Source organism: Desmodus rotundus, chromosome 5 (genome assembly GCF_022682495.2).
Source record: "Desmodus rotundus isolate HL8 chromosome 5, HLdesRot8A.1, whole genome shotgun sequence".
Taxonomy (NCBI): domain Eukaryota; kingdom Metazoa; phylum Chordata; class Mammalia; order Chiroptera; family Phyllostomidae; genus Desmodus; species Desmodus rotundus.
Genome location: NC_071391.1, coordinates 42,129,625 through 42,155,445, shown reverse-complemented (window position 1 = coordinate 42,155,445; position 25,821 = coordinate 42,129,625). Strand labels below are relative to the sequence as shown.

The 25,821-nt window shown below is 38.5% G+C and overlaps 2 protein-coding genes and 1 pseudogene across 2 annotated transcripts; 2 read left to right on the top strand and 1 right to left on the bottom strand.

Moving 5' to 3' along the window:
- Window positions 1-1,402: 1,402 nt before the first annotated feature.
- On the top strand, window positions 1,403-13,992 carry LOC128780934 (olfactory receptor 10A5). Its single transcript, XM_053924574.1, has 2 exons — window positions 1,403-1,491; window positions 11,437-13,992. Exon 2 carries the CDS (start codon window positions 11,584-11,586, stop codon window positions 12,535-12,537), a length of 954 nt encoding a protein of 317 aa, XP_053780549.1. The 5' UTR covers window positions 1,403-1,491; window positions 11,437-11,583; the 3' UTR covers window positions 12,538-13,992.
- On the top strand, window positions 1,410-23,027 carry LOC128780933 (olfactory receptor 10A4-like; annotated as a pseudogene).
- Window positions 23,022-25,747, bottom strand: LOC128780935 (olfactory receptor 2D2-like). Its single transcript, XM_053924575.1, has one exon. The coding sequence runs from the start codon at window positions 25,703-25,705 to the stop codon at window positions 24,758-24,760; it is 948 nt and encodes a 315-aa protein (XP_053780550.1). The 5' UTR covers window positions 25,706-25,747; the 3' UTR covers window positions 23,022-24,757.
- Between the last annotated feature and the right edge of the window lie 74 nt (window positions 25,748-25,821).

Sequence of the window (25,821 nt, the reverse complement as noted above, 5' to 3'; positions counted from 1 at the left end):
TGGAGGAAACCAGAAGATTTGTTTTGTCTAATATATCTTTTTCTTAATTAAAAAGTCAAATACTTGCACATGATAAAAATTCAACCAGACTCTACTCCTTCCTGCTGGAGGCAGACATTAATTTCCCTTTCTTTCATATGGGTTGGACTTAGTAACTTGTTCCTAAGGAATACAATAGGTAAAGGGAATAGTGATGTCATATTAATATCAGGCACACTCTGATGTGATGTGATGAGGACACTTCACCCCAATGGTATTATTACCCCACCTGAAAAAATATCTAATCATAAAAAAAATACAAAACTTAACTGACAATCTACAGGATACCTGACCAATTACTCTTTGCAAGTGCAAGAATAAGGGAACACTGAAAACATGACAGATTGGAGAAAAGTAAGGTTATATAACACCTAAATGCAATATAATATCCTGGATTGAATCCTGGTACAAATGTGTGGGAAAGTTGATCAAATTAAAATAAGGACTATAGTTTAGTTAATAGTGTTGTACCAATGTTAATTTTTCAGTTCTGAAAAATGAATGATGTTTTTATGTAAGATGGTAATATTAAGGGAACTTGAATAGATTGTTAAATTGAGTTCTTACTATCTGTGTCACTCTTTCATATTGTACATCTAAAATAATTTCAAAATTAAAAAGGTCTAAAGTCTAAAATTTTAAGTCTAAATTTTAAGTCTAAAAATTGAATCAGTATAAAATTATGCACAATCAAAAGTAGATTTCCCTCTCAGTACTGATCTCTGTACCCCATTTCCTTGCCCTGAAGCAACTTATCAATTTCTTATATATCTTTACAGAAATGTTTTAATAATACATTTTGTGTATATATTTGAAATTTCCTTCTTATAAAATAGATACAACTTATGTTGTATGATGTATATGTAATGTTCTTCACCTTGATTTTTTAAATAAACTTTAAAATTGCTAAGCGTCACAAACCACAGAGATCCAGGGCTGGGATTAAATTTATATCACTCTGACTTCACCTTCAGTGCTTTATTCTACATAATGCTCCTTCCTCTAGCATTGAATGTAGTTCTCTTTTTTGAACTTCATCCTGTTGGCATCTGAAATTTATTATGGTATCAAAAGACAATTGATTCGAGAAAGGTCAGGTCCCCATGAGGAAGGGAAGGACGAGGAGCTAAGGTGAGCTCAGTAACACCTGGGGGAAAATACAAGTGCCAGCTCTTCAACTGGCCCCAGGATAAAAGAAGCACTACTGGAAATAACTCTCCTACTTAGGACGGGAAGTATGGCCAATCTACGTAGCCTACTCATACCTCAGAGAAAGCAGCAGTGGCTTGGTTTCAGGTCTAGCCATTCAGTTTATGCAGAACACTTAGGAAGACTTCCTTGGTTCCTCTTCTGGTTCTTCTGACAACAGAGCTGGAGCTCTTCAAATACTCAAGGACATGCATGAAACACGGGTCAGGCAGAGCCGAACAAAGATCTGCCTGTTGGGTATAGGTAAGTCTCCTTATCGTGGCCCAGTTCTGCCAAGGGTCCCTCTCTAGGTTCAGTTGCTAGACTGAACAAAGTTTGCGCAGGGTGTGGTGGGACACCTAATTCTATTCCAATGTGCACACTGGAAAGATCTCAGTTTCTCTCTTTCCTAGCCCACGTTTTCCCCTTTCAGTGTCATAAGATAAGTAAGATTTGAGAGCAAAAGAAGATTGAGATTACCAAAGTTATCTTCCGGTTCTGTCCTCTAAAGCTTTCTGGGCTCAGGAAACTTAGGCCCTGCAGCCTCAATAGAATATAAACTTCCCCCATTTTTTGACTTTGCTCTAAGTAGCTTAGGGAAGACTTGCCTCAGTGCAACATTCTTGAGGCAGAGGACATCAAAGTACACTATTTCTTTAGGACAACTCTATGGGTATAGAAGACCTAAAAGAGTAGGTTCCTACCCCTGGGACAGTCAGTCAAATAATCAGCAGGGGGATGTTTCTGTGAAAGGTGTGGAGGAACTGGTAAGGAGCCTATGTGGCAACTGCAAGCCACCAGGTTCTGCGATGCCCTCCACTCACAAGCCAGGGTACTATTTTTTCTTCCCCATTAGTTTCCAGAAGTTCTGTGGGAAATCCCCTAGCTTGTTTGACTTTTTCCTTCCTCCTCCGTCTTAGTCCTGCTCCACCAACACCAAACCCTACAACTTGTTCTGACATGGAGCTTCTAATGAAAGTGTAATTCTGACTAAAGGAGAGCAGTCATTGAGAAAAGTAAGAACTTTAATGATGAATGGAAGCACTAGGAAGAATGATCTTTGTCATACTCATGTATCCGTTCATCCAGTCGGTCATCCCAAAACACGTATTAACAGCGTTGGACCCTGGGCTTTCTCCTATAAAGATGACTAGGATAGTCCATGCTGTGAAGGAGTTCACAAATTGAGATATAAATAAGTAATTATAGTATCAGATTAATGAAAATGTTTTAAAAGAATAAAAAACTAGAGAAGATGACTGACTAATCTTCTCTGGAGCATCACATGGGAGACAGAGCTGAGTTTCAGGGGTCAGAAAAAAGAAGTCAGTCAGGCGGAAGAGAGTGTGTAAGTAGAGGCAATGTCACTTGCAAAGGCATAGAGACATGAAGGGACTGAGTTCAATAAATGGTAAGACACTCAACACTGAAGCAGAGGAAGGACAGGTGGCTGTGGGAGACCAAAGATGACACTTAGCATGTAGGTTATGTTCATTTCATATGCCTTGTTAAAAACCTTAGAGTTTTTAACATTATTTTTCTGATTATGGTTTTAAGTGCAATCTCTGTCATTTACTCTCTATATAACTGCAAAGTTTCTTAACTACAAAATTATATATCTGCCTTAAATTTTAATTTACTCTAATACAGGGAGGATAAACATTGAGGATGATGGCATTTAAGTGATGGAGTTGTGAGAAGAAAATGAGAATGAATGTAGAGAACAAAGCATAAATATAAACTCAGTAAATATTGACAGTTTATCATCACCATAATCATCATTTTCATTTTAATGTATTTATTGTGATATGTAACAAATATAGCTCACTGTAGAAAAGCTGGAAATCCAGGAAAAAATAGGAAAATAAATTCCCCTCCTTTTAGCTCCTGAAGTAGATCACTTTTAACTTTTGCATAAATCCTTTCAACCTTTTTACACAAGCACACATTTATAAAATTGGAAATTTATATGGTAACATATGGTAATGATTACACTACAGCATTAAATATTCTTCAAAAATTATTTAAATGATTGCATGTTTTCTTAAATGCATCCTTTCTATTTATTTTTATTTTTTATTGAATTTATTGGGATGACATTGGTTAATAAAGTTAGATAAGTTTCAAGTGTACAATTCTAAAATATAGCATCTGTATATTGTATTGTGTATTTACCACTCAAAGTCAAGTCTCCTTTCATCACCATTTATCCCCCCTTTACCCTCTTCTACCTCCCCCCACTGCCCTTTCCCTCTGCTGATCACCATACTGTTCTCTGTGTCTATGAGGTTTTCTGTACCCTTTATATTTGAATTATTCACTTATTTATCCATTGATGATCTTTTTCTTTTTTTGTTTATGTATTTATTTTTATCCTCAACTGAGGACAATTTTTATTGCTTTTTATTTATTTTTAAGTTTTTTTGTATTTTTTTTGCATTACCATTTAACCCCCTTATACTCCCCTCTCCCCCACTGCAGTCACCACATAGTTGTCTGTGTCCATGAGTCCTTTTTCTTTTTTGCTGCACCCCTCCACCCCTTAACTTCCTGCCATAGCTGTCAATCTGCCCTCTGTCTATGAGTCTGTCTCTATTTTCCTTGTTAGTTCAGTTATGTTCAGTTAGTTCAAGTTGTGACTCTAATGGTCGGCACTGAACAAAGTCACACATAACATCATTGCCTCCATGTCTTCTACCAGAAGGGCTTCTTGTATCAAAATGTGTGAACATTAAAGGATCCTCACATAGTTGTACCAAAGAGATTTTCAGGGAAATTATATTAATTTGAACAACTGTAAACAAAATAAGATATTGCTTAGTATACCACCCTTTACTAGCACTGAATATTATTCAATATTTCAAATTTGATAAATTAAATTTCAATACTGACAATTTTTTATTTTATTATTAGCAAAATAGAGTAATTTTTATATCCTTTCTGGCCATTGCACCTTTTGATGAAATAATTTTGTGTCTTCTATTTTTCTTTTGGGGAGATCATGTCTTTACAAAAGTTATTTATATGGTTCATTATATATCAGGTAGGCAAATACTTTTTTACCTTTTGTTGCCATTATTGTAAATGCCTTCCCCAGTTTGTCATTTACTTTTCCATTTTGTTTATGGGTTGTTTTACATTGTAAATATTTTATTCTTAATAATATTCAATAATGTTCTTCAAATAAAAAGCAATACATTTTCACTGTGGACAATGTAAAAAATATAAAATGCAAAGAAGAAATTTAAAATACTTGGAACTGCACCGCTAAGATATTAACAAGAAATACAACTGCAGGCTTTCTATATGTATATATGTATACATATGTATATATGTGTGTATATAATACATATATAAATTTTCATTTTAAAATAAATGTCTTACATTAAACATACTATTTTGTAGCCTTTGTCAACTTAGCAGAACTTATTAAATATTTTGCATGCCATTTGATATTTTTATACTTTTAAATTACTTCATAGCATTTCATAGTATAGATATAGCACAATTTATTTCACCAATCTGCTATTTTTATACTTCTATTGTACTTTATTGTTTATTTCTTTCAATTACTCTGTTATAAATAAAGCTGAGAGCAGCAATCTGACAGATAAAATCTGCACATAATCTAAAACTGAATACATGGAATTACTAGTCCAAAGATCCTCTCGATACATACTGTGAAATCCACTTATTGTTTGGAACTACACTGCTTGAACATTGATATTCTCTCACTTTTACTCAAAATAAATATTACCATATTGAAAATTGTTAAAGAAAAAATAATCTCCTTTTTAAAACTGTTTGATTTCTTATAACTTTGAAGTTTTTTCTTCATTTGACATTTGATTTCTGATGATATGAATTCAGTGATTATAGATTTACATAATTTTCTCTTGGGTAATCTGTAACACTTTTTTAAAAACTTTATTTTTATTGTTTACATTATTAAAAATGTCCCCATTTTCTCCTACTTTGCCCACCTCCTCCTGCCCTCACCCACCCCTTCCCTCTGGCCATCACCACACTGTTGTCTGTGTCTATGCGTTATGCATGTATGTTCTTTGGCTAATTTCTTCACCTTCTTTCATCCCGACTATCCCCTTTTCTCTGACAGCTGTCAGTTTGTTCCACGTGTCCATGCCTCTGCTTCTATTTTGTTCATCAGTTTATTTTGCTCATTGGACTCCACATACAAGTGAGATCATAATGGTGTTTGTTTCACTGTCTGGCTTATTTCACTCAGCATAATAATCTCCGGGTCTATCAATGCTGTCGCAAAAGGTAAGAGTTCCTTCTCTTTTATAGACCAGTACATATGTAGCAGGAATTCAATAAACAGCTCTGGGGCAACTTGAGGAAAAAAATAAATGTTACATTCTCACCTTAAACAATACAACAAAAATATATAATATGATTTAAATGTAAACATGATGCTCTAGGTTAATTTGAAGTAAATATGGGTTAATATTCACTTTAGCTTTGTGAAGGTCTTTCTCAGCCTATATTCCAAAGCATAATTCATTAAAAAATTAATTGATTTGAATGTAAAAATTAAATACATATAAACATTAAAATCCTTACGTAGAAATTAAAAGATAAATTTAGGGTAATCTATAACACTCCATTAATGTCTCATAAATATTGTCTCTGTTTGTATTTCTTAATCCGTTCACCTTTTCACCCCTCCCTTCAAGTCCTCCTCCCATCTGGCAACTGTCAAAATGTTCTCTGTATCTGTGAGTCTGTTTCTGTTCTACTTGTTCACTGATTTTATATTTTAGATTTAATTGTTGATATATATGTATTGCCATTTTACTATTCATATATTTTATCTTTTTTTCCTTCTTTTTGAAGAAGACCCTTTAACATTTCATGTAATACTGGTTTGATGATGATGAACTCCTTTAACTTTTTCTTGTCTGGGAAGCTCTTTATATGTCCTTTGATTTTAAATAATAGCTTTGCTGAGTAGAGTAATCTTGGTTGTCTTTGCTTTTCATCAGTTTGATATTTCTTTCCAGTCCTTTCTGACCTGCAAAGCTTCTGTTGAGAAATCAACTAACAACCTTATGGGAACTGCCTTGTAGGTAACTAACTGATTTTCTCTTGCTGCATTTATGATTCTCTCTTTGTCTTTAAATTTGCACTTTAGTTATGATGTTGTCTTAGTGTGGGCCTCTTTGGGTACATCTTGTTTTGGACCTCTGCTCTTTCTGGACTTCTATGTCTATTTCCTTCACCAGGTTAGGGAAATTTCCTGTCATTATTTTTTCAAATATGTTTTCAATTTCTTGCTCTCTCTCTTCTCCTTCTGGCTCCCCTATGATGTGAATATTGGCATGCTTAAAGTTGTCCTAGAGGCTCTTTCTATTATCTTCATTTTTATCATTCTTTTTCTTTCTGCTGTTCGGATTGGGTGTTTTTTGCTCCTTGTATTACTAATTGCTGATTTGATTCTCTGCTTCATCTGTTCCAGTGCAGATTCCCTATAAATTATTCTTCATTTCAGTCAGTGTATGATTCATTTCTGACTGGTTTTATCCTTAATTTCTGACTGGCTATTTTTTATGTTTTTTTTAAATGGTTTTCATGTTCTTTTTCATGTTTTTGAAGATTTCACTAAGTTTATCTACTCATCCCCTAAGTTTATTGAGCATCCTTCTATGTTTTGAACTCTGTATTTAGTAAATTGCTTGTCTCCATTTTGTTTCATTCTTTTTCTAGAGTTTTGTTCTGTTCTTCTATTTGGGCCATATTTCTTTGTCTCTTCATTTTGGCAGCCTTACTGTGTTTGTTTCTGTGTATTAGGTAGAGCTGCTTTCTCTCTCGGGCTTGATAGAGTGGCCTAATGTAATAGGTGTCCTGTATAATCCAGTGGCACAGGTTCCCATTTGCCTAAACTGGACACTCCAGGTACATATCCCCCTCGTGTGGACTGTGCACACCCTCTTGTTGTAGTTGACCTTTGACCCTTGGTACATCAGTGGGAGGAATTTACCCCAGGTCAATCAGCTGCAAGGACTGACTGTGACCACCATGAAGGATCAGCTGTGTAGAACTTATTTTAGTGCCTGCTAAGGCTACCCCTTAAGTGTGTCACTTGTCGACATGGTTGGGTAGTGTATTGATGAGCTCTAAATCTGTCCACGAGGTATGCTGGCCCTCAGGCTTCCTGGGAGATGCAGTCCAAGGTCAGCTGCCTCATTTGTTCTGCTCAGAGCCACCTGGCATAAACTACATATTAATCTGCAGATGGCTGCTACTTGTTCTGGGATTGGAGGTGCCCCAGAGAGGCCAAGTTTTGAGTAAGGCCAGCTGCTACTAGTGCTGGGCATGCAGCCACTTAGTGAGAGTTAGGGGGAATGCTTGTTTGAGAAATTTTAGGAAAGTCTGAAGCATGAGCCAAAATAGGCTAACAGGCTATTCATATGGAAAAGCCAGTGGAAATGCCTTGGGTGAGTGCCCAAGTTGGGTGGGGCAGGGTCTCAGGGAATCACCAGGGCGGGAAGGACTGTGATAATCAGGTTAATGGAGAATCCTATATGGTGCCAGCCTGCCAGCTCTGTTGGGGGAGGACTTAGAAAAGGAACAATGGCCTCTGCCTGAACTTCTCTCTGGGAGAAAGCTGCCCCTCCAGCTCTTGCCCTGCTGCCAGATAGTTCAGTTCCTCCCCATATGCCTCTGGTTCCTTTCAAGCTGTTGTCCCAGTGCTGGAGCTCAGAGATAGTGAATCCATAGGTCTGTGTGCAGGTTCTTTAAGAGGAATGCCTAGGACCCAGAAGCCCTCTGTCTCACTCGGCCACAATCCCTACAGGTTCTCATAGCCAGAATTTATGGGGACTTCTCTTCCTGGGCCGGGGAGCCTGGTGTGGGGCTGAGACCCTACACTCCTCATGATGCACCTCTGCACCCAAGATATTTCTCCCAATTTTTATCCACCACATGTGGGTGTAGGACTAGCCCATTCTGCATCTCCACCCCTCCTACCAGTTACAATGTAGCTGCTTCTTTATAACCTTAGTTATAGGACTTCTGTTCACCTAGATTTCAGGTGGTTCTATAGTTTAGTTGTAATTTTGATGTGGTTATGGGAGGATGCAAGTACTGCATTTACCTACGCTGCTATCTTAACTGGAAGCCTAGAATTAAATTTTATTTGGACTTTTTGCATCTATACTCACAAGCAAAATTAATCCATGGGGATTTTTTTATGTGTTATATTTTTAATTCTGAAAAAAAAGTTATTGTCATGATTATAAAATATAAATAATTGAATAAGCATTTTAAAATTAATATTTGCATGATAATGTCTTTTTCAAATTTTTCTTCAAAACTATGTAATTATGTTTCTGTAAGTTTCTTATAAACAAAATAAAGTTGAGTCATGTTTTTGACCCACTTTGTCAATCTCTGTCCTTTAAATGTACATTTAAAAAGTCATGTATTTCTTTAGCTCAGAGATGTTTATTCTTCCCTTGGTACTTCTCTAAATATTGTCCTTCTTTCCTCTCCCTTGTTATTTCATTCTAGAATTCCTATTAAATTGATTTTATTTCCTGTATTGTACCTCACTATTCTCCTCATTATTTTTATCTTTTCATAATTTTTCTCAGTAATTTGGGTATAATTTCTCAAGCATCTATTCTAACTTACTAATTCATTTTCTCTTACATTTCTAACAATATGTTCCATAGCATTTTAATTCAATAATCATGATCCCCTACCACATCAGGTGGCCTTTCTAGATCTGAGACTGTCAGTTTTATGACTACTCATTCAGTACCAGATAGGGCTTTGCCAAGAGTACATACCAAAAACAATTCTATATCTCTATAGTTTCTTCCAGGCTCTTTTTCTTTCTCTTTTCTTTTTTTTTTTCTGAGAAGGGGAACAACTATTCTTATGTTTTGTATTCATTAATCTAAACTGTTATGTCTCAATACTCCCTTGCCTTACTCTGTTTACTTATTTTGAAATACACAGAGCTGACTTGTCTTGTACTGACAGTGGGAGAGTTTCTAGTTGAGATTTCCTGTTTGCTGCATCATTGATCCTTTAATTATTATTTTTTAAAACCTGTATTTGGTTTTTCTGAAGTTGGGCTCAACCTTTAGATATGCTTAATTTAATTTTTAGTGCTTCAAAGAAATCTTAGATCAGTTTGATCATTATTAATTGGTAAGAATGATTCTATTTTCCTGTGTGAATATCTTCGAGTTTTAAATATAATCTTGAAATTTAAACTGTTTACCAGAACCTGATTAATATGCAGCCTCTTTTCATTATTTATCCTCTCTACTGCTTGAAAATGGATTTTAAATGAAAACAGAACTGAAGGATGAGCGTACCACCTGGTCTTCTTGATCCCAGACATTCAGCTTTGATCCCTCCATAGTCCCACCCTATCCCATCCATTCTCACAACGATGTCATAGTGATCTTCCCATATGACATATATGAGAATATCACTCCCCTGCCTCAAGTATTCATGTGGCTCTCTCTATCTATAAAGTAAGATCCAAATTCTTTTGCACAGAATAAAAGTCCTTTGATATAACATACCCAAAACATTGACTGCATACTTGTTTCTCTCCTACTTTGTGTCAATTCTGATTTTTACTGTTTCTAGTGATGTTTTTATTTCTGTTATTAAACTTCTAATTTTCTTGTAATAGTTCCTAACCCTCTCTAATTCCTTTTTCATTCATTCCAGCCTCTCAGCTATCATTTTCTAACTTTACCTCATAATTTCTTCGCTAGAATTCAATACTATACATTACTAAGATGACACAAAAAGAAGAGCCTCTTGATAGTTGCATGTTAGAGACAAATAATACAAAATGGAGACCCAGTTGATGATTCTCAGGAACTTTCTGAACATTTTTCCAGTTTCATTGAGATGTAACTGATATATATAAATATGATAATACATAGCAGATGTTACATATATGATATGTAATCACACACAAGTATATGATATATAAATATATAATAAATATATACATTTAAGGTGTGTAGCATAATAGTCTGACTTACATGTATTGTGAAATGATCACCACAGTAGGATTATTTAACATCTATTATCTCATATAGATGACAATAAAAAGAAAAAAATTTCTCCTTGTGATGAGAACTCTTAGGATCTACTCTCTTAACAATTTTCTTACATATCATATAGCACTATAAACTATAGTCATCATGTTGTATGTTACATTCCTAGTATCTATTTATCCTAAACTCAAAGTTTATACATTTTGACCACCTTCTTCCAATTCCCCTGTCCCTTAGGCCCCATGTTTTGTAACCACAAATCTGATCTTTTTCTTTGAATTTTTAGTTTTGTTTAGATTTCACATATAAGTGAGATTATACAGTATTTGTCTTTCTCTGTCTGACTTATTTCCCTTAGCAGAATGTTTCAAATGGCAGGATTTCCTAGTTTTTATTGAATAGTATTTCATTATCTATATGACAGCTTCGTTACCCGTTCATCTGTCAATGAATACTTAGGTTGTGTCCACCTCCTGAGCATCTCCACGTTAATGACATTGATCCTCTTGGTTCCTTTTTTCTCTGTCTTCACTGTGATTTAACAGAAATCCCAATCCTAATTCTCTTAAGCATTCATGAGTTAGTCTTCAGTTCAAGGCAGACCAGTCTGATGAACAATGACTTGGTAGAAATCAGAGGACTTTGGAATCCAACAGATGTGGTTTGAATTTCAAATCTGCTACTTTAATTGCTATTTCTAAACTTTTCTGGGATCAGTTTCCTCACCTATTAAAAGCAGATATAGGAGGACAAGGCACATGCATATGTTAACTGTCCTCAATACATGCTAGCCCCTCTTCACCTCTCAAATTCTAGCCAGGCAAGAAAGACTCATGAAGAGCAGAAAAATTACTTGATGCCTTTTTCTGAATTATAATTATAAATGCATTTATAAAAGCTTGATAAATTCACATGTATGCATTTAATGAAATTATGGATATTGGGTTTTTTTCTCCAAAGTTTAGATGTTTTCAGGAATATCATTGCCTCCTAAAATAAGCCCTTCAGTGTCCCCTTCAAGGACTCATGCTTCTGATTTGGCATGACGTTTCTGTATATGTCAATGTGCAAATAGGGAATATTCCCCCCGAAAGCAAACCAAGGCCCGTCTCAGACTTTAAGCTCTAGCCATTTTTCTTTGTGTCTTTATTCTTAGACAATGAAAGGCCCTTCCTCTTCTGAGAACCTGACCTTTCCTCTTTCCCTGAAACTGTGGAGGAATCTGAATGACAAATCTGGAATGTGACTTTCCTAATCAAGAATCTCTTTCCATGACCCCAGCTGAGGGTTCATTCTTATCATTATGGTTGGAGGAAACTGGACAAGAGTAACTGAGTTTATTCTCATGAGTTTCTCTTCCCTACCTACTGAAATACAGTTGTTACTCTTCCTGACATTTCTAATCATCTACCTGGCCACTCTGATAGGAAACAGCCTCATCATTCTGGTTACTTTGGCTGACCCCATGCTGCACAGTCCCATGTACTTCTTCCTCAGGAACTTGTCCTTCTTAGAAATTGGCTTGAACCTAGTCATTGTGCCCAAAATGCTGGGAACACTGCTTGCCTGGGACACAACCATTTCCTTCTCTGGGTGTGCCACACAGATGTATTTCTCGTTCTTCTTTGGGGTTGCTGAGTGCTTCCTCCTGGCCACCATGGCATATGACCGCTTTGTAGCCATCTGCACTCCCTTGCACTACCCAGTCATCATGAACCAAAGGACACGTGCCAAACTGGCTGTTGCCTCCTGGTTTCCCGGCTTTCCCGTAGCTACTGTGCAGACCACGTGGCTCTTCAGCTTTCCATTCTGTGACACCAACAAGGTGAACCACTTCTTCTGTGACAGCCCGCCTGTGCTGAAGCTGGTCTGTGGGGACACAACACAATTTGAGGTCTATGCAATCGTTGGGACCATTCTGATCATCATGACACCCTGCTTACTGATTCTGTGTTCCTATTTTCGCATTGCTGCTGCCATCCTCAAGATTCCATCAGCTAAAGGGAAGCATAAAGCCTTTTCTACCTGCTCCTCTCACCTCCTTGTTGTCTCCCTTTTCTATGTATCTTTAAGCCTCACCTACTTCCGGCCTAAGTCCAATAATTCTCCTGAGAGCAAGAAGCTGCTATCATTGTCCTACACTATTGTGACTCCCATGTTGAACCCCATCATCTACAGCCTGAGAAATAATGAGGTAAAGAATGCCCTCAGCAGGACCTTCCACAAGGCCCTAGGTCTTAGAAGCTTCATCTCATAGACATTAAGAGATAAGACTAAAGTTTATTGAATGGGGAACAATCCATTTTATATCTGGGATTCCTCTCTGCCTCTCTTCATATCTTCGTTGGGATGAAATCCAGCTGTCGAAATGACTGTTAGAGAGCTCAGTAGACAGAAAACAGCACAGAGGTACATTAGACCTATCACTACCACCTGGAAAATGCCTCTGCCTGCCCACTGTAGACCTACATTCTTTTTCTCATTGGAACTTCAACACTTCTGTGGCCAAGTCATATCAGATATTCCCATTCCTGTGTCTGTATTGTGAACAGTATGAAACTGCTTGTAATCTTAAACTTAGAGACACACATAGTGGAAGAGGGCAAACCAATAAAAAAATTATGCTGTCCTTATCTCTTCCTTTGGACAAATATGACTCTATTTTCCAGATAGAAAACCCCATGATTTGTCCCAATGCCTAATTTTCCTCACTGTCTTATTTCAGTTCTCATTCCCTTTAGGTAGTGTTAGTTCTTTTGAACGCACTGGTATGTGGTATGGGTATAGGAAAGTGGAACAATAATCCCCATACACTCAGCTTTATGACCCAAATAATCATTTTCTTCCTCACTCTAGTTTTCCCAGGAAGAATGACTTGAGCTTCTGTATTTACATTTGTAAGACTTGTTGAAGTGACATCATAAATTTTAATTATGATGCTGCTTTCATCAAAGCTTAAAATGGATACACACTGATTCGAACATAGCTCTTCTTTAACGACAAAAATATTTCTCATTCTTTTTATAACTTCATAATACTCTGCTTTGTAGATATACCATAGTTATTTGAGTCTTTTATGATTACAAATCATGCTGTAAAGAAAAACTTTATGAAATATATCTTTTTATATTTTTCCCAGTACATCTGACAGATGGAAATTTAGAAATTAGATTTATTGGGTAAGGAATAAATGCATATGTAATGTTGCTATATATTGGCAAATTCCCTCTTAAAGTGATTTTACCATTTTACAATCCCACCAGCTTATTTTCTAACAGCCCTGTCAATAACTGTCATGGTATTGCAGTTTCTATGTTCAGGTAACCATTATTTTACTTAATAACGGCGCAAAACACAAGAGTAGTGATACTGGCAATTTAGGTATGCCAAACAGAAGCCATAAAATGTATGTATGTGCATATATACATACATTAGTATATGTACTGTTTGTTACTATCCATGGTTTCCAGCATCCACTGGAGGTATCAGTACGTGTCCCCCATGGATAAGAGGGCACTACTACAATTTAAACACAGAAATATTCAAATTCATATCCTAAGGATATTTATTAATTACTAGAAAGAGTCAAACATGTTACTGTGAAATCAATATTTTCATACTTAATTCATCATTTTCAAGCTATCTTTATTTTTCATAATAGTCTCTGAATGACACATCACTATATAGAGTGGTGATAGTTCTTTTTCCTCATCTCCCACTTGTACAGGGGATCCCCTTGGGATTGCTGGGATATACGTGCAGTCACCATGGTAGATGCAAGCAATCAATAATGAATAAGTCAGATATGGTCACTGCTTTCAGTAAGAAATGTGCAATCAAACGTCTGTTTCAGAAGAACTGTAAGAAATGTTCAGGTATGCATCAGAGTTTTTGTATGAAGTCCTAATCAGCTGGGGGAAGTTTTGTGTTAAACGTAGACTTCATTTTACTCTCTCACCTTCAATTCCTACTCCTGAAGGGTTAGGATTTCAAAACTGTTAGTCAGACTTTCTTCTCCTTGTCTTAACCAGGAGTAACTAGCTTCCCCACCCAACAACACTCCCAACTAAGTGCTTACAGTTTTCATTAATATTCTCCAGTTGGCTTAGATAATGCTTAATGGGTTCTCCTCCCCATGCCTGAAGACTTCTCTTGAGTCCAGGTCAGAAACACCCCTGAGGACCAGCTCAATGAGAGGAGATGTAAAAGAATACTCGCATGAAGGAAATGCAATCACTAATGCAGAGAGATCTCTTCACTACCATGTTCATCGAATCATTATTCACAATAGCCAAGACATGGAAACAATCTAAGTCTCCATTTGCAGGTGAATGGATAAAGAAACTGAGAAACACATGTATACACACAGACACACAGAGAAATATTTATCAGCCATTAAAAAAAGAAATCCTTCCATCTGTTACCACATGGTCCTTGAAAACAGACAAAGACAAATACTACATGATCTCACCTATCTGTGGAATCTGAAAAAAAAAAAACCCACAAACTTTTAGAAACAGAGTAAAGTGATGGTTGCCAGTGTCTGGGGAGACGTTGGCCAAAATGTACAAACTCAGTTATAAGATGAGTAAGTTCTGGGATCTAATGTATAGCATAGTGACTATGGGTAACAAAGTCTAGCTCTTAATTGTTTCCAAGACTAAAAAGGTAATTATGTGAGATGATGGAGGTGTTAACTAACCCTATTGTGGTAAACATTTCGTATATATACAAGTATCAAATCATTACTTTGTACACTTTAAATGTATACAATGTTATGTTAACTATATCTTAATAAAACTGGAAAAATAAAAAATAAGTTAAAAAAGAATACTGACATGCTCCTCTAATCTTTTTCAGGTGGAAACCTTGGAGGAGGGACCACTGAGTTTTATCCCTTTGCTCTCTAGCCTCACAAGTGGGGGGAAAATTGGAGCTACAGTAGACCTTCCTCCAATGATGGGATTGCAGAATCTACATGAATTCTTGCACTCCTGGGAACTCCTCAAAACTCACAAGTGTCAGAAGGTGAACCCATGACTTCACCCAAGAAAGAAGAAGCAGTGGGGAGTCACTTTCTTACAGTAAACGCCAGAGACCAAAATAGTCCTGAGAGTCAGCCTGGAATCCTCTAGAGTGGCTGACTCAGGCCCATCCCAGAGCTGCTCTGCTCAGCTCAGAGCATCTTTACAAGGACTGGCCCCACCCAGAGCTCGGGATTGACCTGGGATGTCTGACACAGCCCAGGGACAAAGCTTCTCTGAGAATGTGACAAGGCACAGCCTCACGGTTCAGCAGCAATGTGGGCCATGACAAGTATAACCAAGAGTTTCTTTAGAATGACTGGCATAGACACAGTCCAGGGCTTTTCTGACATGACTTGCACAGACACGGCCATAATTTAGGAACTCCCTTGGAGTCCATCATTTGGACATAGACTGATCCAGAGTGACTGGCACAAACCAGGGCTTCTCCGGAATGTGATACAGACAAGTCTCACTGACCAGAGGTAAGTAAAGGGTGAGAGGATAGGGCATGAGGTTGAAATCTCTTGTAAAGACGATAATAGCTCACCACCAAAAAAACCAAATGTGTCTTCTTTAACATATTTCTGAGACACAAGAAAGGAAATGAGAAGTCTCAAGTAAAGAGCATAGAGTTGTATAGGATTTGACAAAATAGGAAACCTGGGAATGACTAGAAAACAATGATAATATACGTATTGTGCTTTGTAATGTTCAAAGTTTTTACACAAATATTATCTCATCTTATACCCAGAACCACTCTGTCAGGTGGGTAGGGCATTTTTAATAATCATCATTTTATAGTTGAGAAAACTGTAACTCAGAGACATTGTGTCTGTAGCTCTGTGTCTCACAGCTAAAAATAATAATGACCAGAACTGTGACTATGAATTTATGACTCCAAAGTACTTGCCATCATAAATATGTGCTCTCAAACTATCATTCACATGGCAGTTTTACAGAGTTCTGTTAAGTATGTTGTCTAGTTCTTCCTTGTTGAAATAAAATATTGAATCTCCAAGGTGTTATCCCTGAAAGGAGACACTCTGGATAGAGGTGTAGCTGTCCAGGCAACCTCAACTGTTTCCCTGTAACTTCTCCCTGTAGGGTTCTTGCTCCCTCTCTCTGATAACTGCAATCACTACCACACTTATCCATGGCTCTGTGCTTGCCAAACCAGCAGTAAAGCAATGCCTGGGTTATATACTGTACCGATAACATCCTTACAACCATAACTATGCTCATGTGGTTATAGGGAGTCAGTTCAAAGTCTTCCCAGAAATGTCCCCCACCTACCATCCCTCCTGTATTTAGTAGGGGGAAACGGATAGGGAAAAAAAACAGAAAAGAAAGTGAAAAATATGCAAGAAAAAGAGAGGGAAAGCTAGATCAAAAGAAGGAAATATAAAGGGAAGGGTTAGAGAGGGATCAAAGCAAATGAAGGAAAATATGGAATTACAGCTATTGGAAGGAGGCAGCTGCAAAGTCACAAATCATGCTTTCGTATTGTGTTTTGTGCAGCCCTAGGGTCCAAGAAGATGAATGAAGGGCCATTTCAAGAGACAGGAAAAAAGGAAAACCCAAGTAAGTGGGGCTCTGAGCCCCTGACCTTGTTTATCTTCATTGGGTTTAAGTACTGAAATTTCCTGTAAGGTTTAGTTTGAAAAAAAAAGGGGAAGGGGGTACCTCTGCTTTATAAGTCAAAAGCTCACTGTTAGGCATATGCAAGTTCCCTCAACTTCATTAACTGGACTTGTCTAGTGTGTACGTAGTGTCATCTGGTTGTGTGCCATTAGAAAATTCTCAAACTGGGCTGCGCTGCAATTTTCCTTCAGTTCCAACAGCCATGCGTCTCGACTACACTTCATTAGATTTTCCATCTGCCCAACACTGCTTGACTATAAGGTTTGATTTAGAGCTTACTTTAACTATAGAAATTATAGTAATATCAATAATAATAATAATAATAATGACAATAATAATTCAACTTTGTAGTTTTTATGATTCTACATGTATTTCCATCTCTCTCACAAGACAATAATTTAAAACATTGTTTAAAGGATTCTTTTACAAGCACTTAAAAATAACAGTGATTAATTTAATCCATTATGGATTCATGACAAAGAACTTCATTCACTTTTTAAGATATTAGTATATTAGGCCAATTGACTAATGTCATTAATATAAATGTTAATCTGTAATTCATAAAACACCTATTGTTACTACTGTGTAGATACCAGGCAATGTGATGTGGATATAATGATGGATACCATTTGGCTTATTTCTTCAGGAAGTACCAGTTTTCAGGAGAGGATACATTTAAAAATAATTATGATAGAAAACCATTGTTAGAATAAGTGTATTTTAAGATGCCATGAGGAATGCAAGGGACAGAGTAGTTAGTTATCCAACTGAAGGATGGAATGGTCAGAAGTGATTTTACCAAAAAGTTGACATTAGAGCTTGGATTCAACAGTGAGTATTTATGTGGTTCATTTGTATTTTATTAAAGCATTTGATGAATTCTTTCATGAAAGCTTTGTTACTACATTGAAGATATGTGTTCCAGATAATAGTACATAAACTGTGCCTATTTCAGCCAATGTCTGAAATGATTTAAAGTCACTGATAAAAATAATAAATCACATTGCTATTTGCCCCAAAATTACAGATTAAAAAATTAGAGTAATTCATTTTGAGGTATGGCCTAAGTGATGTGCCCGAAAGTCTTATCTCTGTCCTGGGCTATATTTTCATTACATATATGAAGGAAGTGGACAGCTATGGCACACTAGTGATGCAAAACTCTTATAATAAAGCTTTAAAAATATCTCCACAGAGCACAGCAGAACATTTAAATAACATAAATAAACTTTGGAAGATGAAACATAATATACCACCTATGAAACACCTACATACATACACACACTCAAAGCTCTGGACTGTAGGCTCAACTAGTGATTCAATAATGTCATCAACCTTATGTAAAACTAATTAAAACTTAGACTGCATTAATTACTAAGTCTTTGGTGTTCAGCACTCCACTAGCTGCAGAAGGTACAATGACAAAGGAATAGATTTGTCCTCATAGTGTTAACAATTCAATGACATAACTAGACGCACACACACACAATTATAAAAGTGCTCTATTACAGGTAAGACACAAAGTGTTCTAAGAGAATTAAAAAATGATTCCTTGGTTTGGCCAAGGGAAGACAAGAAAACTTCACACAGGAAATTATGTTTCAGCTGAAACTTGCAAGATGAGCAGGAAGTTATACACAATTGCAGGAAGAGGCTTCCAAGAATAGAGAGCCACTTGCAGAAGGCAAGGAGGGGTGAGAGGACATGGCATGTGCACAGGACAGAAAATATTTTCATGTGACCAGAGCATCAGCCGTGTAGGGGATTCACAACTGGAAAAACAAGCACATGTCAGAGAAAAAGTCCTTATTAAGGGGTTTGTCCTTAATCCCAGGGACAGTAAGCAGGTAAGTAACTTAATCAGAGTTGCTCTCAGATCACGCATAAGTCAAAGATGGTTTGAAAAGAACAAACTGGAATGAGGTTCCTACAATATTCCAAGCCAGAGAAACTAAGAGCCAAAATCTGCAATCAGTGTGGTAGGGATGGGGAAGGGGACACTGACTCAGTGTTCAGAAGGAAAAGTAATCAAGTCTGGGGCATGAATGAAAGGATTTTCCTCCCAGTTCCTGGGTTATATAGTGGACATTGTCATTTTCTGAAATGGGGCAGATAAAAGGAGAAGGCTTGGGGTGGAGGAAGATACTGAGTATAATTTACAACTCACTACTGTTTAAATCTGTGTATATTGTGTGAGGCCGTGTTGTTGACGCATGGAGTGTTTTGTGTCCAAATTCCCTATGCATAGAGCTCACTATGCTCCTACATTCTGTCCATAGAGTTATTTCCCTGATTTTCTCCACATTTTCTTCATTATTTATCCATTCATTCCATAACAATTTACCCTGCGTCTACCTTGCTAGGAACTGAAATAAAAAGTTAAGTAGCATAATTTCTTCTCTCGAGGCACGTACCATCTTGACTATGAGAGGGACACATAAGTTAACGACTATTCTAAAATAAAGACTATGAAAGTAGTATTTCATATCTCCAGTGTTAATAATACCTTGAAACATCCTGCTCCTCACAAGAAATTGTCTTACTCTTTGCCTCCTACTGTCACCCAATGCCGACCTCTCCAGCTTGTCCTCTCCCAGAGCTCAGACTTTTCTGGTTTTCAGAGAGTGGGTGGAAGTGCTGGCTGGTGGTTAAATCCATGACTCAGAGTCACATGGCCCTGGACGCATATCCCCAGGCCAACACTTGCTGGCGGCCTATCCTTAGGAAAAGTACTTAATTTTTGTATTCCTCCTGTTGCCTGGCTGCAGAGTGGGACCAATAAAAGTTTCTATTATCTTTAGGTTGTTGTCAGACCAACAGCATGACCCAAGCAAAACATTTGTATTAGTGCCTGGCACTTATTTGGTGTTCCATAAATGTTAATTTTTATGGAAAATGAAAACGGTATCAAAAAAAGTTTTCATAGAAGTGATACCTGGCTTGATGTTTTATAAATGAATAGTATTCAGAAAAAAATTAAATAGCACTTTCTCATTGTTTTTTCTCTTTACCTCCCTCCTTCCTGCACCACCCTGACTTCACATCTTGCACCTGCTCAGGGCTTTACTCAAGTGTCTCTGCAGTGCAGCCTCCTGTGCACTCCCCACAGCGCCAAATGCTATCTCCTTCTCCCCCGCCTTGTTCTTCTTCATTATTCTGTTCCTATCTAACAGACGATACATTCTACTTACATAACTTACTTATGATCTGTTTTCCCTACTAGAAGATGGGTTCTGAGAGGGCAGAAATTTCTGTTGGTTTTACTTACACCAGACCTTCAGCAGATAGAACGGTTTCTAGAAGACAATCAATGTCTATTGAATAAATTATTCTTCATCAGAGACGAAAAGCAAGGTCTATGGTGAGTTTCGGCAATGGTAAGATAAGAAGTGAATTTTGAAAGGTAGATCTAACATAATATGATAATCATTATAATGGTATTTATTATATATATATTATATACCACTTACCATGCTAAGTGCTTTAGATTTATTCCTTTATTTAAGTGCGTAGTCATCAGAAAGAATTTCAGTCTCAATTTGGAAGCTTAGTTATTGATATAATGTGAAAACTTATTTATTTTTCACAGGATTTAACTATTAGTCATACCTGCACTTTACTAACATGTAACACTTGAGCTTCATATTTCTTGAGTAAAGACACAAGTCAACCAGCAGAAAATGGTGAAAGGGTTTATACACAACACACCTACATTCTCTCTATGGCCTGATACTATCTTGAGTCTGTTTTCCCTTTGTCTGATCACAAATAGGTGTATAGCCACCTGGAGAAGATTTAGCCCAGGGATCAAAATAAACCACAGTTTCTATATTGTGTATTCTTGTTTAAACTGCAATTGGCTGAGTTTACAATGAAGATTCCTCCCATATGCTGAAATGTACCTGAGTGTGGGCTGCCGGAGACTGGCACACATCCAGGACTCCTCCTCAGGGATCGTTGTAACTGTTGGCTCACTTCCTTTGCTTTCCTCCTTCCCACCCTTTTAATTTGTAGAAAACATATCGTGACTCACACCAATACCTTTTGTTGCATCTCAAGATCTTTCTCTTCAGAAATGCTTGGCCTGGCCTGACTTCTTTTTAGCACCAGTGACTGGTGCTAAAGAAAAGAGAAAAGTCAGGGGATGTATAGATGTGCACGTCTATGGTGTACCTCAGTTCAGTCTGAAAAAGAGGTCAGTGTTCGCCCCCCAAAAATATGAGTCCCATAGTCAGACTTGTTTTTCCCATTTTTGAAAGGACAGCTGTTTGATCTTCAACAACTGTAACAAGAGAGGTAGAGAATGAAGCCACAGGAGGTTCCTTTTCCAAGGGTATAATAGAGGTCTATGTAACATATGGAGAATTCTTCCCAGAGTGCGAATGCCCAGCCAAATCCTGGGCAGAAGAATGATGTGGGGAAACTGGACAACTGTCAGCGAGTTTGTTCTTGTGAGTTTCTCAGCCTTGTCTTCTAGGCTACAGGCTCTACTATTTCTCCTTTTTTTGACCATTTACATTGTGACCCTAATGGGCAACATCCTTATCATCCTGGTCACTATAGCTGACTCTGCACTACAAAGTCCCATGTACTTCTTCCTCAGGAACTTGTCCTTCCTGGAGATAGGTTTCAACTTGGTCATTGTGCCCAAGATGCTGGGGACCCTGATCATCCAAGCCACAACCATTTCCTTCCTTGGCTGTGCCACTCAGATGTATTTCTTCTTCTTCTTTGGGGATGCTGAATGCTGCCTCCTGGCCACAATGGCGTATGACCGCTATGTGGCCATCTGTGACCCTTTGCGCTACCCAGTCATCATAGGCCACAGGGAGGGCCTGTGCCCAGCTGGCAGCTGCATCCTGGTGCTCAGGGTTTCCGGTGGCCACTGTACAAACCACGTGGATTTTCAGCTTCCCTTTTTGTGGCCCCAACAGGGTGAACCACTTCTTCTGTGCCAGTCCCCCTGTCCTTGCCCTGGTCTGTGCTGATACTTCGCTGTTTGAACTGGAGGCTCTGACAGCCACTGTTCTCTTCATCCTCTTCCCCTTCTTGCTGATCCTGGGGTCCTATGTTTGTATCCTCTCCACTATCTTCAGGATGCCCTCAGCTGAGGGGAAACGCAAGGCCTTCTCCACCTGTTCCTCCCACCTCCTGGTTGTCTCCCTTTTCTACAGCACTGCCATCCTCACATACTTCCGACCCCGGTCCAGCACCTCTCCTGAGAACAAGAAGCTGCTGTCGCTCTCCTACACGGTGGTGACTCCCATGTTGAACCCCATCATTTACAGCTTCAGGAACAGTGAAGTGAAGGCTGCACTGAAACGAGCCATCCACAGGACCCTGGGCCCACAGAAACTCTGACTGACATAGATGGAAACTGAAAGGGTAGAATGCAAGGACAAAGGAGAGAAAAACGAATTCCCCCATTGGGTTTTTGGAGTCCACTCTTTCCAGGAGCCACAGTACACTCACTGGCATTCGGACTTTCCCCTGGGATCCACTTCTGAAAACAACATGAGCGATGAAAGAAAGAACTGCATGCAGTAGGCCCAGCGTCCTATGGGACTGTGGTACCAATGTCTCTGAAGATGCCACCCACTACTTCACACAAGTTAGGTGCCCATGCAAAGGCTGAGAACTTCACTACAATTTGCTGATTTCTGTTTTAACTTTTTCTGGGACTTCTTCCATATCATTTAACAATTTTCTGCTGTCCTTCCTTCTATTTGTCCAAAAACTCTACAAGCAACTTTTACAGATATTTTTCTTTACAAGGCAAAGTAATGATAATAAATAATAAGAGTTTTGTTTCATTCTGTCTTTTTTTTGGAACAAATTTTTATTCGGCACTCAGTGTGTGTTAGACTCTGTTTAGGCCCAGAAGACACATTGATGAATAAAACAGACCAATTATAATTTCCATTTCTCACCTCATGGAAATTATAGTGAGAGAGGGAAAGTAAAAAGATACTTAAAAACTCCGCTGGCAATTGAGGAGTTCTTTCTCTCCTAACACATGTTCTGTGCCTTGTCTGGAGAAAGAGAATTCCACACTAGTGACAGTTGCCTCCATCTCAAATTATCCACCCTGGATATGAGAGTTGTTTGACAGGAAGAGTGACAGGAAGTTGCAGTCAAGTATTAGCGGACAACTTAGAGGAAATTGCTGAAAAAAAAACAGAGTTTATTTGTTTACTAAATTTTTCTGAAAATTTATTGTGATTGGATGAAGTCACCTGTTCATTTTAAGCTTGGGATCACTCAAACAGAGGAGCAGCCACACTTTGAGATTTCGTCCAGTGAACATTGCCCAACTCTGGACTCAGGGCAAACAACAGGCTTGCACCATGACACCACAGCTGTGTGTACACTATTCACAAGATGTAGTGAGAATTAACAACGTAAAATAGCATTTACTGCACAGGTATGTCCTCTCCACAAACCCATTAAACAACTCTAACTCCGTGAGCCATGGAGGTACCAGGACCAGCTGGGTCTCCCACACAAGGTATCCTTCAGATCACAGGTATCAGGGCTCAGAGAGGGCAGCACATTCTGAACATCACCATTGGAATTTGCAAATGAAAAGGCAGATCACAGGGTTTTATGTGCATGATGGCAATCACACAACTGAGCAGTTCGCACCATGTATAAATTCGTCATCTCTCATGTTTGCCAAGCACTTATCACAGCCTCACATTCATTTTACTTGACCACAGGATGGTAGGCAGAATAATGGGCCCACAGAGAGATCCACGTCCTAGTCCCCTGTACATATGTTCCCTTACATGGTAAAAAGGATTCTGTCGATGTGATTAAATTAAGGATCTTCACATGGGGAAATTAGCCTGGATTTTGTTTTTTTTAACTACAGTAACAGAAAATGAGAAGGCAGGTCGAGAATGACTTTAACAGATTTATTCCCATGGCTTCCTCCCCTCCATATACCAAGTCCACAGCTCCTGCCTGGTGACCTTCTATACAGAAGTACCCTCTGCAAGTTCTGCTTGCCTCCTCTTTGTCCTTGGGCCCAGGATTGGTAATAGCTTCTTAGTCTTGCTGCTCTGGGATATCACTATTTCTTGCTGTTTTTCCAAAACCCTGTTCTTACATTTATAAAGGTGTGTCCTAATCTATATAGCACTCATGACTAATAAGAGTGTGAGAAGTACAGCATAATTCATAAACTCTACTTCATTGTACCCACACTCTTCACCACCCACCTCAAACATACACAAGGGTGGGCAAAATAGGTTTACAAATAATACAGGTAAATAATACAATAATTAATGAATAAATAATAATTCAGGATTATACTCTCTTTCCTGTACTCATAACTGTAATCCTACCTTTGGCCACCCGTGTGTGGAGGTACGTGTGCACGCCCATGTACATGTGGCACCTAGCTCAAAGTAAATAATTAAGTGATGTTTGTTCATTTACTATATGATGATGCCAAGAAATTTTAAAGATAAAGGAAAGGAATTGGAGTAGGTTCTGGGACAGATAGATGTTAATACATAGCATGATTTAATAACGTAGATGTGACAGGTTCCAGGGCTTATAAAATGTGAATGCTTCTCAGGGCATTTCCTAACCCTTAGATGCTGAAAGACCAACCAGAACCAAGGCCCTCCTTCCCATCGCTCCATGAATTATTGTCCTTCTCTTACAGAGGAAGGGCTGGATAAAGGGTGGACGGTTGGGTCCATGGAAAAGAAACAAGGATGAGACTCATACCATGTTCTAGTCTTGCTGAGGAAACTACTCAACAAGTCAGAGAAGTAGAGAGCCTGGCAGGTCTCACTGTCAGTGGCAATTTCCAAGCCTGCATGGAAAATTCCTTGTAGCCACTTTCCTCAGAGCTCCCTTCATGTCTTTGTTCCTCAGGCTGTAGATGAGGGGATTAAGCATGGGGGTCACCATTGCATAGAACACAGACACCAGTTTTTTCTGTTCTTTGGAGGACTTTGGTGTCATGTAGGTGACAATTGCTGACCCGTAAAAAAGAATGACCACCACGAGGTGGGATCCACAGGTAGAGAATGCCTTGAGCCGTCCTGCAGCTGACTTCATCCTGACCACAGTCACTATGATATGGCCATAGGACACCAGGATGAGGGAAACTGGTAAGAGGAGAATCACAACCCCCATGAGGAAAATGGCCATCTCTGAAGCCCAGGTGTCTGTGGATGCCAGGCTCAACAGGGCAGGTGCCTCACAAAAGAAATGTGCAATAGTATTGCTGCCTGTGTAGGGAAGCCTTAGTGTAATGGTGGTGTCCACCACAGATACCAGAATGCCACTGGTCCAGGATCCCACAGCCAGCTGGGCACACACCCTCCAAGTCATGATGCTGGGGTAATGCAAAGGGTTACAGATGGCTGCATACCGATCATAAGACATCACTGCCAGAAGGGCACACTGTGTTCCCCCAAAAATGAGGATGAGTAGAAGCTGAGCAACACAACGTGTGAATGAAATGACTTTCTTTCTGGATAGCAGGTGGACCAGGGCCTGAGGAACGATGTTGGTGGAGAAACAGAGGTCAGCCAGAGATAAATTGCAGAGAAAGAAATACATAGGTGTGTGAAGCAGGGAGTCAGCCTGTACAAGGGACATGAGAAGCAGATTTCCAACCACAGTGACAAGGTAAAAACCCAGGAATAAGATGAATAGTAGCTGCTGGGTGTGAGGGTTGTCAGAGAGTCCCAGAAGGAAGAATTCTGTCACCTGTGTCTGATTTGTCTGTCTCATGGTTTGTCTCCTTTTTCAGTACAAAGTCACTACATGCTAAACATAGGTGTATATGACCTATGAAGTTATATAATTCAGAGTTGGAGGGCTGAGGAATTGCCTCCAATCACTACCAA